This window comes from Bufo bufo, chromosome 7 (assembly GCF_905171765.1).
Source record: "Bufo bufo chromosome 7, aBufBuf1.1, whole genome shotgun sequence".
Lineage (NCBI taxonomy): Eukaryota > Metazoa > Chordata > Amphibia > Anura > Bufonidae > Bufo > Bufo bufo.
In genome coordinates, this window is record NC_053395.1 from 210,552,846 (window position 1) to 210,570,776 (window position 17,931).

Consider the following 17,931-nt stretch of genomic DNA (forward strand, 5'->3'; position numbering starts at 1 on the left):
AACAGATCTATCTGAAAAAACAAGCCCTCAAACAGATCTGTAGACAGAAATATATATAAAAAAAAAGTTATGGGCATTATATGGCAATACTGAAAAAAAAAAGTTCTTAAAAAAAATATTAAGTAGTAAAACATAACAAAAGCTGAATAAATTTGGCATCACCACAATCGTATTGACCCATACAGGTTGTCATTAGTGTTGAGCGCGAATATTCAAATAGCAAATCTTTTTAGAGAATATCGGCACTTCGCTAATTCGCAAATATTTCGAATATAGCGATATAAATTCGTTATTTCAAATATATATATATTTTTTTTATTGTTATAATTTTTTCTTTCCCACTTCCCAAAAGTAGTTCTTACCTGTTCTGAGGATTCCTGGCTTCCTGGCTGCTCCAGTCAGTGCCCGTTGCCGCTTCTGCCGACTTCCGCGCTCATGGAGCGTCTCCATCACCATGGGAATGTCTCCATACTAGAATGTACTGTCGGATGTGAGAATTAAGTTGAAATCGCAATGCGATTATTATAACTTGAAGTAATCGAATTGCGATTTCAACTTAGAGCTGGGTTTCTAATGGATCAGCTTGCTAGAATTAACGAAGTTAACGAATATGGAATATAGCAGTGTTAAGTTGAAATTGCAATGCGATTACTATAACTTGAAGTAATCGCATTGCGATTTCAACTTAGACCTGGTTTACTATGGTTGACTTGGTAGAATTAGCGAAGATGACGAATATGACGAATGTATTCGTCATATTCCTCAAAACAAAGATAACGAAATATTCTCCATCTTCGTTTTAGCTCCATATTCGTCAACTTCGCTAATTCTAGCAATCAAATAGGAAAGTTGACTATAGAGACAGCTGTGTTTAATTCGCTATGCGATTATATTACTTAGCTTTTTTTTTTAATAAATAGAATAATTATAATAATTATCAAGTATTATAATTATTCTATTTATTTTAAAAAAAAAGCAAAGTAATATAATCGCATAGCGAATGAAACACAGCTGTCTCTATAGTCAACTTTTCTATTTGATTGCTAGAATTAGCGAAGTTGACGAATATGGAGCTAAAACGAAGATGGAGAATACTTCGTTATCTTCATTTTGAGGAATATGACGAATACATTCGTCATATTCGTCATCTTCGCTAATTCTAGATATCAAACCAATAGGAAAGTTGTCTTAAGTTAAAATCGCAATACGCGATTATTTAAATCGCATATTAATCGCGATAACTAGAATAATGATCAATATTCTATTTCGACGAATATGAGACGAATATTCTAACGAATATTCGCTAATTTCGTCGAAATCGGATATGGCACCTCCCGCTCATCACTAGTTGTCATGTCATTTTTAGTTCACAGTAAATGCCAAAAAAGAGCAAAACTCCAAAAACTTAGCAGAATTGCATTTTTTTTACAATTTCACCCCACAAATTACCTTTTCCCACTTTCTAGTGCAGATAATGGCAAATTAAAGATGCTATTGAAAATGCATCTTGTCCCACAAAAAATAAGCCTAAATACAGCTATGGGAAAGGAAATCTAAAAAAAATATATGGCTCTTAAAAGGTGAAAAGAAAAAAACAAAAATGGCTTTAAAGGGTTAAGGATCTGCACCAATGTCCTGACTTTCTGGAGTCCAGGAAGCGTCACTCCTGTATTTGTCCGGATATATGCAGAAAGCTTCCCAATATCAGTGACGTGATAAAGGATATAGGCTGTCCGGTTCAGTTCATTAGCTAGGCCACCTCCCTTCTCCATCATTGCTGTCTTAGCTAATTAGCTAAACCAGAATGCTGATCCTTTCCATGCACGTCATTGGCAAAGAAAGGTGGAGGAAACATTTATCCTACAATACCCTACATTTCTTGGTGTGGGGGCCACACCACTACTGTCTGCATGTCTCATTGCATCCAAGAAGTATCAGAATGGACGTAACAATGGAAGGGCGCTTGCTTTGACAATCTAAAGGGAAGATGGGAGTAGGGTTCAGGAAGCATGCTAATATATTGAAGAAGGCCAGGAGACCATCTCAGTACAGTATCAAGTTTGAGTCAGCTCCTGGTTTTGAATGAGTAGATGTTAACAAATCTTCAGGAGAATCTTTCACATACTTCAAGGGGTTCTCCACTTCTTCAATTCTCCAGTTCTTGTTTTAATCTACTCTTGACAATAAGCTGTTCACAAAATGCTTCCCTGCTGAAACCCCCAGCTATCATCTGTAATCTTTTGGGGAGCCTGGTAGTAAGTGTTCAATTTTCCTACAGCACCACCACTGGGGAAATGAAGTATTACACAGTGTCCATTCACATCAATGGGCTGTCTCTTGTAAGGCAGGACAGGACAGGTTCTCCAGAGCATCAGACCTTCTTTGTAACTACTCTCCAGATAAGGTTATCCTGAACAGAGGACCACGTTTATTAACTGAGAATTCTGTAATATAGTACATAAAAATTTGCCTTTTCTAAACTGGAAAACCCCTTCATACACATTTGGTTTTAATTTTTGCTGCCAGACACATCTGGTGTAACACAATAGTATCATACAGATGGAAACTGAACCTTTTGGCTCCACATCAGATCCCAATAGACATTATGTCAATGGTCTGTGCAATCAGAAAGTGCACTGACCATTTACAAACTCTGTGTTTCTATGTTGCTTGGGCTCTCATCTCATGTTGGAAGTCTAATCTGAGTGCAGGAGATAAAGTCAGTAGATTGGGGAAGGTACTATTCTCAAGGTAACCATATGATGCCCAAACCTCCCCTTCACCTTGGGTATTATGGTTGCTTTGCCTAAAGCATCATCTGACCTGCCAATGATTTCTACTACCACCACATTTAATCCTCTGGTAGGACTGGAGAACCCCAAAAATGTTGTAAGTAACCCTAAAGGGGTTGTCCCATCTTGGGCATTTATGGCATATCGATAGGATATACCATAAATGTCTGATACATTAGGTGCGGGTCCCACCTCTGGAACCTGTCCATAGCACAAGAAAAGGGCCACAAAGTGAATGGAGAGTAATCTGAGCATGCGCAACCACCCCTCCACCCACTGCTATGAGACTTCTGAAAATAGCTGAACACTGTCTTGCCTGTTTTTGGAAATCACATAGCAGTAAATGGAGAGCAAGCTGCACATGTGTGGCCACCCCCCCGTTCACTACTATGGGACTTCAAAAAAAGCCTTCCACTAGTTCAGCTGCATTTAGAGGTCCCAAAACAGTGAATAGAGGTGTAGTTGCACACGTGCAGCTTGCTCTCCATCCAAAAATAGCTGAGTGCACTGTACTGTGCACTATATACATGGTGTACTGTTCTTTCACGGCGGGGCCACCATTCTTGAGATAGAAGAGGGTCCTAGAGGTGAGACCTGTACCTCTCGGATTTTTATGACCTATATTGATCGCTCTCTTAAAGGCGTTATCCAAACGCTATAATGCCCCCTCAAAGTGCCTGGGCCCCTCATTATGGCTATACTTTCCCCCGCTTCCCGGCACCCGCATTGCTTCTGATGCCCACACAGTTACTGCTGCATCTCCCCGTTGCGTGGATAAAAACATCCGGCAATGTGGGGGGGGGGGGGGGTTAGCCATTAGCAGGCCGCGACGGGAACGAGCCTTCCTAGCATCATGGGTGTCGCTAGGGAAACTCAGCGCCGTCGCGGCCTGCTATTGGCTGTCACCGGATGTTTTGATCCGCACGACGGGGAGATGCAGCGGCAACCGTGCAGGAATCAGAACCAACGTGGGTGCAGGGGAGCAGGGTAAGTATAACCAGTATGAGGGGCCAGGGCATTTTGGGGGGCATTATAGGGGTTGGATAACCCCTTTAAACATGCTTGGGCTTATGCTGTGTTTGACGATTTATTAAAAAGAGAAAAACAAAAAAATCCAATCCGTTATAAATGTGTCTAAATGTGTCTAAATGTGATTTGTGAAGATGAACCCTCTTCGGTGATGTATCTGCTCCATGCCGCAATGCAGAAAAATGACTCTTATAAATAATTATGGCGTCAATCCTAATACTCATTTAGAATTACTATATGACATTTATGCCATACTGTTGACGTACATAAACTGTCCTAGCCCTGTTCTCGGTAATGGCTGTGACAGCTCTGCCAACACCAGGGGGTTCTCCTAAAACCGGAGCAGCCGCCCATCAATCCTTGATCTGTGCTAGGAATCAGCGTGGCATCATATTAATGCTTGTTGCTGCAATCCACCTCAGACTATTTCTATCGAAAAATACATTGTGCACGTGCCAAAAATAATTAAGCAGTGTATGCATTACATCTGCCATTCGATACGGCAATAACATGTCACGTTTTTGTTGTAATAGGACATTCAGCTCTTCCAAGGCAACTGGCAGAACTCCATAGCAGTCCCATAATGTCGCAGGTATCACGGGTACACAGACAACCTTTTTGCCCTACTCCTTACTTGAAAATAACTTTTTTTTTTTCCAACCGAAGCTCAAAAACTCATTTGCCACTAATTGTCCTGAGTCTTTTGCCAAAAAAAACTGAACTTATATAACAAGGTAATGTCAACAATGAAAAACTGCATGATAAAATCCTATCCAAAAGTGAAAAATGCTAATTTTGTCTCATTTAGCAGCTGGATACAGAAATGCTCATTAGTTTTAAGAGGGTTAATCTTTTTAACTTTTGCATATTGATATGCCAATTATGCCTAATTGTACAAGAGGCATCCGTCAAGGTAATAGTGCAGAAACACATGAAAGTTATTAAGTATATCCCAACATGTAATAAAGTAGGTGTTAATTGGTAGCTGAGTTCTGCGGGCTATTGAGGTGGATAATTCATTGCGAAATGGATCACTTGTAATTTCTCAACATAATTCTTTTTGCAGTCTCATGCTGTGATGTTTTCATGCTTGTCAAAAAAAAAAAAAAAACAACTGCAGCCGGGTGCCTTTTGTTAAACACGGGCAATAAACTATCTTTTGGCTTCATTAAATATACTTAACTTTAAAAGTTTTACAAAAGGTATTCGTCTAGGTCAGCTAATGAGAGATTGCCATCAACAAACTGCAGACTCCAGAAGTGTCCATACACATAAGAACTGTACCATGGATTGGTCATAGGGGGTGTGCCGACTTCTCCCCGACAGATGCTGTTAAGGGAAAGAAGGATCGGGCTTGTTGATCTTCAATGGGAGGAGCCTGGCAGCAGCTTATTCCCCTCCCCCTAATGAGAACGCATGCACAGTCAGCTGAACCAGGCACGTGTGAGTAGCTGAATGCTCATCTGTCAGCTTTTGATGGTGAATGGTCATTTAAGTCTATGCAACCAATTGAAAATCAACTTTCTATTATTATTCTATGAGAAACAAATAGTGTAGAATTAGATTGTAGTAAAAACTTTTTTTTTTTCAATATTTGGGAAATTGGATTGTAGTGTATGCAGTATGCTGTATATACTGTAGGGTATTACTGTATGTGCTACTATAGGGCTGGATGTATAATAACACTGCTCCTGTCATGGTAGGGATGATAGCTCACAACTGGTCGACAGTTCCTCCTTAGCTAAGTGCTATGGCCTATACAGGGAGGGTAAAAATGGAGACAAAATAAAAATAAATCTATGTTCTACAATAGGGCTGGATGTATAATGTCAGTGCTCCTGTCAAAATAGGGATGACAGCCCACAACTGGTCGACATGCCCTCCTTAGCTAAGTGCTGGGGCCTATACAGGCAAGGTAAAAATGGAGACAAAATAAATAAATAAATATGTGCTACGATAAGGCTGGATGTATAATGTCATGGCTCCTGTCAAGGTAGGGATGACAGCCCACAACTGGTCGACAGTCCCTCCTTAGCTAGGTGCTGGGGCCTATACAGGGAGGGTAAAAATGGAGACAAAATAAAAAAAACTAGTGACAGATTGGCCTACAACTGCCACATCTGTAAGTGTAAGTAATGTAGTGTAAGTAATGTCTGGGTTCCACATATAACTAATAGGGCTGTATGTAGAATGATGCCACTAACACACCACTCTTATTCCTATAGACACAACCCAGTTCCCATCTGTTGCTGCATAGAAACTGATGACATAAAGTACAGACCAAAAGTTTGGACACACCTTCTCATTCAAAGAGTTTTCTTTATTTTCATGACTATGAAAATTATAGATTCACACTGAAGGCATCAAAACTATGAATTAACACATGTGGAATTATATACATAATAAACAAGTGTGAAACAACTGAAAATATGTCATATTCTAGGTTCTTCAAAGTAGCCACCTTTTGCTTTGATTACTGCTTTGCACACTCTTGGCATTCTCTTGATAAGCTTCAAGAGGTAGTCCCCTGAAATGGTTTTCACTTCACAGGTGTGCTCTGTCAGGTTTAATAAGTGGGATTTCTTGCCTTATAAATGGGGTTGGGACCATCAGTTGCGTTCAGGAGAAGTCAGGTGGATACACAGCTGATAGTCCTACTGAATAGACTGTTATAATTTGTATTATGGCAAGTAAAAAGCAGCTAAGTAAAGAAAAACGAGTGGCCATCATTACTTTAAGAAATGAAGGTCAGTCAGTCAGCCGAAAAATTGGGAAAACTTTGAAAGTAAGGGCTATTTGACCATGAAGGAGAGTGATGGGGTGCTGCGCCAGATGACCTGGCCTCCACAGTCACCGGACCTGAACCCAATCGAGATAGTTTGGGGTGAGCTGGACCGCAGAGTGAAGGCAAAAGGGCCAACAAGTGATAAGCCTCTCTGGGAACTCCTTCAAGACTGTTGGAAGACTATTTCAGGGGACTACCTCTTGAAGCTCATCAAGAGAATGCCAAAAGTGTGCAAAGCAGTTATCCAAGCAAAAGGTGGCTACTTTGAAGAACCTAGAATATGACATATTTTCAGTTGTTTCACACTTGTTTGTTATGTATATAATTCCACATGTGTTAATTCATAGTCTTTGGTGTACTAATATGCCTTTGATTTTTCCTGTCCTTCATCAGCGCAGTGCGTACTATGAATGGCACAGACAGTGCATTGAATGTAGGCAGGCTATTATAGCTAAATGATACATGGAAAATATACTATATTGCTAATTAGGTTAAATTGCTGGCTTGGCACTTGGCGATAAATAAGTGGGCTTTGAGTTTCAGTTTGGGCACTCGGTCTCTAAAAGGTTCACCATCACTGAGCTAGAGGAAATAGCAATTGGATGTATTAATGATGTATGCTGGAGATGGAAAGCAGTTTTCCCCACAGGGTGTGCTTCCTCCTTTGCACCACTAGTAAAATGGATTGGGCAACATGGAGTGAGATGACCAGTATTTATTTATTTATTATTTATATACATTGTTCTAAATTAAGTAGATTTACATATTTTTACCTTTCTACATCTCCAGTGTCCACTCTTAACTTTCTGCAAATTTTATTACAACTCTATACAAATTCAATACAATATTGCAACATGCTAGCAAAACCATTGACAGGCCACAATTCACATCACAACCACTGGGTGTCCACAAATAGACACATATAGCATAAACATCTCCCAACAGAGTGTCACAAAATCATGTTTGTTTCTTTTTTTGTTTATTTTTCCAGAACAGGTTGTTTTGTCGCCAAGTAGAAAAGTAAGAAAGGGCACATCGGATAGTTCTGCCCTTGGTCCTTCCAAATGACTCTCTGATCTATTGTTGCCCATTTCCCGTGGATTATCGATTTTTCAGAATAACCCATGCCTTTCTTAAGATCTATGACATGGAAGAACCAGATCCTCTGGTGGGTCTAAGCTCTCTCAATGAAGCTCTGTCATACAGGGCTTATTGTGGCTACCAAGAGACATTGAGAACAGGTCAGCAAAACAAGTTTCTCCTGGTGAGCCCAAAATATTCCATCCGAGACAGAGAAGATCTAAGAAATGATTGATTAGAGGTCTGAAACTAAACTGACAGATGCAAAAACAAATCATTTTCCCCAACCGCACATTTGGTGCACCTTGTAGGGATTAAATTTTTTGTCCAAACTCAAATATCTGAAAAATCATTAACAAGTTCATTGTCTCTCTTACCGGCTTGGTTGCTTCTGCAGGATCAATAAGGACCATAGATTTGCTCTGGCTCAGTCGATCGTGCTGTAAATTGGTACTTTTGATCCTCATCTGTACAGTACCCTCATTTTGTAGAGTCGATGGCTTCTTTTCAGGAACTTGAGGTGGTGCCTTGAAGTGCAACACATTAGATTTAAATATAGCAATAATTTTTTTTGATAAATAATGAAATAATATAATAAGATAAATAACTTTCATATTAATTGTTGCAATATATATTTGGGTTATTACAGGGAACCAGTGCTTGTATAACATATAGAGAAAGGGTTGGATGACTGCTGGTGGCAGTTTTGTGGTGTTAAGGGGAATGAGGGGAGGTATCTACTGACTTAATCTAAATGGATATATTATTTTCCTCTAGGACAATGCTCCATGCCTCAAGGGTTATCATGACAAGGCTGCTTTAACCATAGGGCAAACAGTGTATCTGCACTGGATGCTCTGACAGCGGACCAACTGGCCATTTTCAACTCTGTTAACCTTACCTCGCTGCATATACCAGGGCTGGCCAACCTGCGGCTCTCCAGCTGTTGCAAAACTACAACTCCCAGCATGCCTAGACTGCTTATAGCTATCAGCCTACAGCAGGGCATGGTGGGAAATGTAGTTTTACAACTTCTGGAGAGCCGCAGGTTGGCCAGCCCTGGCATATACTGTTAAACCATGGTGGAGCAAGAAGTCCTCACAGAAGAGATAGAAAGGCCAGCTATTTAGCTCGCTCTCCTTCTGCAAGATCTGTTAAGGTTGTATTACAAACAGCCATTCAGCAGGTGATTGTCGGGAGGGAAACATTCCTTCCCGGCAATCGTCTGCTCGTTACTGGAGGAGACCACTGCTATTACATGCAGCGATCTCCTCCACAGTTTGAGGAAGAACGATCGCTAATGCCATATTGAATCATTGTTTGCCGGCAGCAGATCATGATTAGACAGCACGATCTGCCGCCAGCAAACGATTTTTAAGCCAGTTTAAAAATCTTGATTTGCACGATGAACGAGCTCCTACAAACACTCGTTAGCGATGATTTGGCAGACTATCTGCCAGTCTAATACAGCCTTTATTGTTGAAGGACCTGCACAGACACAGTCACATGATCAGATCTATACAGGTCCTGAAACCAGAGAATAAAGTTGCAAAGCTCAACAGAAGAGAGTGTGAGATGTTCTGTGTAAGTGGTGGGATCTTTAATTGTTTAGTGGGTCTGGTCGGTTGGTCTACATTTAGGAGGACTATATTTGCTTAGAGTGTTTGGCCGGAGATAAACATTTATTTAGGATGTCTGGCCTGGGGTTTGTATTCATTAAGGAGGTCTTCAGTCTGTATTTGATTAGAAGGTTTGATCTCCTTTTGTGTGTATTCCAGACTGCAGGTAAGTAAAGAAAGACGGTCCTGGAGACATATGCGGTTCCTCTTTCAGCTTTGCTTTAATGGTTGATCAATGCACAGACATCACCATATTCCACATGACATAGCGTTAACGCGTTTCGGGTAACCACCCTTAGTCGTAACCAGGTCTGTGTATTCCAGACTATGGGGGTCATTTATCATTTGAGGTTGTTGTCAGTTTTAAGTCTTGCTTTGCTTTGTGTGTCTGCACCAAATTTATGAGCTGGTTCACCTTTATATTTGCAATGTGGTTTACACCTTTAGGAGTAAAAGTAGACATGGGGGTTGTGACTTTTTTGCGACTTCTGCAAAGGTCTCACATGGTAAATAAGCCATAATCCAGGTCAAATCTCACTTTTAGCTTTTTAGCATAGACCACTGTGAAGAGTGGGATCACGAAATGTCGCAAATTTAACCAAATTTCACAGAAAATATTACAGTTGCACTGACTTTTTTAGATAGCCAAACTTACATATCTGATTTGATAAATGACCCCCTATGTACATATTCCAGGGTCTCTTTTGGGGTCTAGAGTGGTTGGTGTATTTATTCTGAGATCTGTATTTATTTAGCAGATGTGGTCTGAAGTCTTTATGTATTTTAGGGGGCTGGCATGGGATCTTCATTTATTATAGGCTTCAGATTTATTCTGTAGTCTGCATGTATTTAAGGCCTCTGGTCTGTATTCAGGTCTCTGATGTGGAGTCTATGCCTGTTTTTATTTAGGGGTACTGGGTACCAGTTTATGGAACAGCACAGTCTGCTACACTATTCCATTTTGTTGGCAGATATATTGACAAATACTGGCCAAATGGACGCCAAAAGGGCACTCTTTGGGCCTCCATCTGATATAGATATATTTAGCGTCTACCTCAGGCGGTTTCCTGTGATGTGAACATAGTCTAACTATGCGGTGGGATATTATTACAATGTGGGGCACAAAGTGGTGGTGGTGCTGGGGGTAATATTACTGCTTTGGAGAGCATTATTATAGTCTGGGGCCTGAATGGGTCAATATTTCTGGGTGGAGCATAAAGGGGGGGCACTTTTACTGTGGGGGGCACCATCTAGGTACTGTTACTTTGTGTGGCACCATTGAGGCACACTTTCTCAGATACAATGCCTTGTAGGGCTAGCTCAGCTGAATGTAATAACACCTTTCACTTAGCGATCTGTTACTTCATCCTGGATAAAAAGTACTTTTAATCCATATGGAAATAAGCAGTTAAGTGCACTGAGGGCGGGCCTAAGCCACTCTGTGCACAGTTGTTCCTTCTGATTCCCTTCCTCTCCTTAATTGACAGGGTTAGGTTCAAGTATAGTCAACTCACCTAGCCCTGTTCATCAAAAAGGAGAGGGAGGGGTTGGCAGAGGAAGCAAGAGGAGCAAGAGGGCACAGAGTGACATGGCTCCACCCCCAGTGCACTTAACTGCTCATTTGCAAATGGATTAAAAGTACTCCAGAATGAAGCAACAGATTGCTCAGTGAAATGCAGCTGAGCCTGAGGCATCACGACTAGTCAGTGGTGAATTTCCTGGTAAGAGGTTCCCTATAAATCTTTTGCAGAAGCACAGATTAGTTATTAGTCAGCTCTGCTGTATCTGCACATATATAATAACTATATGGAATAAATTACTCTATTAGTCTCTGGTGGATCAGTGTAACAGCTTTATAGCATGCTGATCAGGCTTCTGCGAGGCTCATTTTTGTGGTTTGGGGTGGAGTTACCTTTATGTCTGCCTCACTGCACACAGAGTTTCACTTGTTGTCACATTACCTTTCCCACCTTTATATCTGTCTGTATCAATTGTTTCACTTTCTACTGCATTTCCCAGCATACTGAGTGTTGTAGTTATGAAAAAGCTGAAAAGCAATGGGTTGTAAACCACTGTTCATGCTCACTGTTTTTGGGCACACTGTGCCTGACAGTGGTCTGGGATTGTACTGTACAGGGGTACTGTGGCTGGCACTGCCCTTAAGAGGCTGGTTGGCATTGCTTTGCGGTAGTATTGCTGGCACTCAGGGCAATGTGATCGGCACTTTAATGAGTGCTCTTTATATTGGCTGGCTGACTCTATAATGCAACAGTCTGACCATGACCTGTTTAAGGAACCTTGTCTGGACCCTTTGGCTTGGACTTGTGCCTTTTCCTGCGCCATATTGATCTTGAGCTAGAAGAGGATAAAATTGTATATCAACTGACTGATTAATGTGGTGGCCATACTGTTCTAGGGGAAGGTAGGTATGATCATATGGGATCAAATTTAAGGTGTTGTCCTGTCTGGAAAACCCTTCTCTAAAATAGGATATCCATTCTGGCTAATAGAGGGGCCCTGTGCAGCAGATCTGCCGCTATGACATCCATAAACCCTATTATTACCTAAAAAATATCATGCACAATAAATATTCCCGAAAAAAATTATAAATATTGTATCAACACACACTCATCCGTAACTGTACTAGGAATCAACGTTTTTATTTCTGAGAAGAAAGATAATCTGTGTAACAAAGTATTAGTAATATGGCTGATTAATAAAGAGTCTATTTGAAAATGGAAAAAACGCATGAGAATCGCACCAAAAAAACGCAGGTGTGCTTTCCATGCGTTATTTGATGTCTCTATTCATGTATAGATTATAACACATGTTGGATATAATACAACTGAAGATGTCATCCATATGGTTTGATAAATAATGGGTAGAATTGATAAAATGTATATAGAAGAATCCACTCCAGATTTATATATACAGTCAGGTCCATAAATATTGGGACATCAACACAATTCTAACATTTTGGGCTCTATACGCCACCACAATGGATTTGGAATGAAACAAACAAGATGTGCTTTACCTGCAGACTGTCAGCTTTAACTTGAGGGTATTTACATCCAAATCAGTTGAACGGTGCAGGAATTACTACAGTTTGCATATGTGCCTCCCACTTGTTAACCACCTCAGCCCCCAGTGCTTAAACACCCTGAAAGACCAGGCCACTTTTTACACTTCTGACCTACACTACTTTCACCGTTTATTGCTCGGTCATGCAACTTACCACCCAAATGAATTTTACCTCCTTTTCTTCTCACTAATAGAGCTTTCATTTGGTGGTATTTCATTGCTGCTGACATTTTTACTTTTTTTGTTATTAATTGAAATTTAACGATTTTTTTGCAAAAAAATGACATTTTTCACTTTCAGTTGTAAAATTTTGCAAAAAAAACGAGATCCATATAGAAATTTTGCTCTAAATTTATAGTTCTACATGTCTTTGATAAAAAAAAAATGTTTGGGTAAAAAAAAAATGGTTTGGGTAAAAGTTATAGCGTTTACAAACTATGGTACAAAAATGTGAATTTCCGCTTTTTGAAGCAGCTCTGACTTTCTGAGCACCTGTCATGTTTCCTGAGGTTCTACAATGGCCAGACAGTACAAACACCCCACAAATGACCCCATTTCGGAAAGTACACACCCTAAGGTATTCGCTGATGGGCATAGTGAGTTCATAGAACTTTTTATTTTTTGTCACAAGTTAGCGGAAAATGATGATTTTATTTATTTTATTTTTTTTCTTACAAAGTCTCATATTCCACTAACTTGTGACAAAAAATAAAAACTTCTATGAACTCACTATGCCCATCACGAAATACCTTTGGGTCTCTTCTTTCCAAAATGGGGTCACTTGTGGGGTAGTTATACTGCCCTGGCATTCTAGGGGCCCAAATGTGTGGTAAGGAGTTTGAAATCAAATTCTGAAAAAAATGACCTGTCAAATCCGAAAGGTGCTCTTTGGAATATGGGCCCCTTTGCCCACCTAGGCTGCAAAAAAGTGTCACACATCTGGTATCTCCGTACTCAGGAGAAGGTGGGGAATGTGTTTTGGGGTGTCATTTTACATATACCCTTGCTGGGTGAGAGAAATATCTTGGCAAAAGACAACTTTTCCCATTTTTTTATACAAAGTTGGCATTTGACCAAGATATTTATCTCACCCAGCATAGGTATATATAAAATGACACCCCAAAACACATTCCCCACCTTCTCCTGAGTACGGAGATACCAGATGTGTGACACTTTTTTGCAGCCTAGGTGGGCAAAGGGGCCCATATTCCAAAGAGCACCTTTCGGATTTGACAGGTCATTTTTTTCAGAATTTGATTTCAAACTCCTTACCACACATTTGGGCCCCTAGAATGCCAGGGCAGTATAACTACCCCACAAGTGACCCCATTTTGGAAAGAAGAGACCCAAAGGTATTCCGTGAGGGGCATGGCGAGTTCCTAGAATTTTTTATTTTTTGTCACAAGTTAGTGGAAAATGATGATTTTTTTTTTTTTTTTTTTTTTCATACAAAGTCTCATATTCCACTAACTTGTGACAAAAAATAAAAACTTCCATGAACTCACTATGCCCATCAGCGAATACCTTAGGGTCTCTTCTTTCCAAAATGGGGTCACTTGTGGGGTAGTTATACTGCCCTGGCATTCTAGGGGCCCAAATGTGTGGTAAGGAGTTTGAAATCAAATTCAGTAAAAAATGACCTATGAAATCCAAAAGGTGCTCTTTGGAATGTGGGCCCCTTTGCCCACCTAGGCTGCAAAAAAGTGTCACACATCTGGTATCCCCGTACTCAGGAGAAGTTGAGGAATGTGTTTTGGGGTGTCTTTTTACATATACCCATGCTGGGTGAGATAAATATCTTGGTCAAATGCCAACTTTGTATAAAAAAATGGGAAAAGTTGTCTTTTGCCAAGATATTTCTCTCACCCAGCATGGGTATATGTAAAATGACACCCCAAAACACATTCCCCAACTTCTCCCGATTACGGAGATACCAGATGTGTGACACTTTTTTGCAGCCTAGGTGGGCAAAGGGGCCCATATTCCAAAGAGCACCTTTCGGATTTCACTCGTCATTTTTTACAGAATTTGATTTCAAACTCCTTACCACACATTTGGGCCCCTAGAATGCCAGGGCAGTATAACTACCCCACAAGTGACCCCATTTTGGAAAGAAGAGACCCCAAGGTATTCGCTGATGGGCATAGTGAGTTCATGAAAATTTTTATTTTTTGTCACAAGTTAGTGGAATATGAGACTTTGTATGAAAAAAAAAAAAAAAAAAAAAAATCATCATTTTCCACTAACTTGTGACAAAAAATAAAAAATTCTAGGAACTTGCCATGCCCCTCACGGAATACCTTGGGGTGTCTTCTTTCCAAAATGGGGTCACTTGTGGGGTAGTTATACTGCCCTGGCATTTTCCAGGGGCCCTAATGTGTGGTAAGTAGGTAAATGACCTGTGAAATCCTAAAGGTACTCTTTGGAATATGGGCCCCTTTGCCCACCTAGGCTGCAAAAAAGTGTCACACATCTGGTATTGCCGTACTCAGGAGAAGGTGGGGAATGTGTTTTGGGGTGTCATTTTACATATACCCTTGCTGGGTGAGAGAAATATCTTGGCAAAAGACAACTTTTCCCATTTTTTTATACAAAGTTGGCATTTGACCAAGATATTTCTCTCACCCAGCATGGGTATATGTAAAATGACACCCCAAAACACATTCCCCACCTTCTCCTGAGTACGGCGATACCAGATGTGTGACACTTTTTTGCAGCCTAGATGCGCAAAGGTGCCCAAATTCCTTTTAGGAGGGCATTTTTAGACATTTGGATACCAGACTTCTTCTCACGCTTTGGGGCCCCTAGAATGCCAGGGCAGTATAAATACCCCACATGTGACCCCATTTTGGAAAGAAGACACCCCAAGGTATTCAATGAGGGGCATGGCGAGTTCATAGAAATTTTTTTTTTTTGGCACAAGTTAGCGGAAATTGATATTTTTAATTTTTTTCTCACAAAGTCTCCCGTTCCGCTAACTTGGGACAAAAATTTCAATCTTTCATGGACTCAATATGCCCCTCACGGAATACCTGGGGGTGTCTTCTTTCCGAAATGGGGTCACATGTGGGGTATTTATACTGCCCTGGCATTCTAGGGGCCCTAAAGCGTGAGAAGAAGTCTGGAATATAAATGTCTAAAAAATTTTACGCATTTGGTTTCCGTGAGGGGTATGGTGAGTTCATGTGAGATTTTATTTTTTGACACAAGTTAGTGGAATATGAGACTTTGTAAGAAAAAAATAAAAAAATTCCGCTAACTTGGGCCAAAAAAATGTCTGAATGGAGCCTTACAGAGGGGTGATCAATGACAGGGGGGGTGATCAATGACAGGGGTGTGATCAATGACAGGGGTGTGATCAATGACAGGGGGGTGATCAGGGAGTCTATATGGGGTGATAACCACAGTCATTGATCATCACGCCCGTGTAAGGCTTCATTCAGACGTCCGTATGCGTTTTGCGGATCCGATCCATCTATCAGTGGATCCGTAAAAATCATGCGGACGTCTGAATGGAGCTTTACAGGGGGGTAATCAATGACAGGGGGGTAATCAATGACAGGGGGGTGATCAGGGAGTCTACATGCGGTGATCACCACAGTCATTGATCATGCCCCTGTAAGGCTTCATTCAGACGTCCGTATGCGTTTTGCGGATCCGATCCATCTATCAGTGCATCCGTAAAAATCATGCGGACATCTGAATGGAGCTTTACAGGGGGGTAATCAATGACAGGGGGGTAATCAATGACAGGGGGGTGATCAGGGAGTCTATATGGGTTGATCACCACAGTCATTGATCACGCCCCTGTAAGGCTTCATTCAGACGTCCGGATGCGTTTTGCGGATCCGATCCATCTATCAGTGCATCCGTAAAAATCATGCGGACATCTGAATGGAGCTTTACAGGGGGGTGATCAGGGAGTCTATATGGGGTGATCACCACAGTCATTGATCATGCCCCTGTAAGGCTTCATTCAGACGTCCGGATGCGTTTTGCGGATCGGATCCATCTATCAGTGCATCCGTAAAAATCATGCGGACATCTGAATGGAGCTTTACAGGGGGGTGATCAGGGAGTCTATATGGGGTGATCACCACAGTCATTGATCATGCCCCTGTAAGGCTTCATTCAGACGTCCGGATGCGTTTTGCGGATCGGATCCATCTATCAGTGCATCCGTAAAAATCATGCGGACATCTGAATGGAGCTTTACAGGGGGGTGATCAGGGAGTCTATATGGGGTGATCACCACAGTCATTGATCATGCCCCTGTAAGGCTTCATTCAGACGTCCCGGATGCGTTTTGCGGATCGGATCCATCTATCAGTGCATCCGTAAAAATCATGCGGACATCTGAATGGAGCTTTACAGGGGGGTGATCAGGGAGTCTATATGGGGTGATCACCACAGTCATTGATCATGCCCCTGTAAGGCTTCATTCAGACGTCCGGATGCGTTTTGCGGATCCGATCCATCTATCAGTGGATCCGTAAAAATCATGCGGACGTCTGAATGGAGCTTTACAGGGGGGTAATCAATGACAGGGGGGTAATCAATGACAGGGGGGTGATCAGGGAGTCTATATGGGGTGATCACCACAGTCATTCATCACGCCCCTGTAAGGCTTCATTCAGACGTCCGGATGCGTTTTGCGGATCCGATCCATCTATCAGTGGATCCGTAAAAATCATGCGGACATCTGAATGGAGCTTTACAGGGGGGTGATCAATGACAGGGGGGTAATCAATGACAGGGGGGTGATCAGGGAGTCTATATGGGGTGATCAGGGGTGATCAGGGGCTAATAAGGGGTTAATAAGTGACGGGGGGGGGGTGTAGTGTAGTGTAGTGGTGCTTGGTGGTACTTTACTGAGCTACCTGTGTCCTCTGGTGGTCGATCCAAACAAAGGGGACCACCAGAGGACCAGGTAGCAGGTATATTAGACGCTGTTATCAAAACAGCGTCTAATATACCTGTTAGGGGTTAAAAAAAACACATCTCCAGCCTGCCAGCGAACGATCGCCGCTGGCAGGCTGGAGATCAACTCTCTTACCTTCCGTTCCTGTGAGCGCGCGCGCCTGTGTGCGCGCGTTCACAGGAAATCTCGGCCATCGCGAGATGACGCGTATATGCGTGACTGTGCGCAGCGCTGCCACCTCCGGAACGCGATCCTGCGTTAGGCGGTCCGGAGGTGGTTAAGGGACCAAAAGTAATGGGACATAATAATAATCATAACTCAAACTTTCACTTTTTAATACTTGGTTGCAAAACCTTTGCAGTCAATTACAGCCTGAAGTCTGGAACGCATAGACATCACCAGACGCTGGGTTTCATCCCTGGTGATGCTTTGCCAGGCCTCTACTGCAACTGTCTTCAGTTCCTGGTTATTCTTGGGGCATTTTCCCTTTAGTTCTGAAGCATTTGGCTGAATAGGAGCAGATAATATTGCCCGAAACACTTCAGAATTCATCCTGCTGCTTTTGTCAGCAGTCACATCATCAATAAATACAAGAGAACCAGTTCCATTGGCAGCCATACATGC

The 17,931-nt window shown here is 41.6% G+C and overlaps 1 protein-coding gene across 1 annotated transcript in view; it reads right to left on the minus strand.

The window, feature by feature from the left end:
- ARHGAP15 (Rho GTPase activating protein 15) overlaps positions 1 to 17,931 on the minus strand; it is an 842,137-nt gene that overhangs the window by 811,871 nt on the left and 12,335 nt on the right. The window contains exon 3 of the mRNA XM_040440262.1: positions 8,064 to 8,213. Coding sequence (XP_040296196.1) covers positions 8,064 to 8,153 — 90 coding nt within the window. The 5' untranslated portion in view covers positions 8,154 to 8,213. The remainder of the gene's footprint in view (positions 1 to 8,063; positions 8,214 to 17,931) is intronic.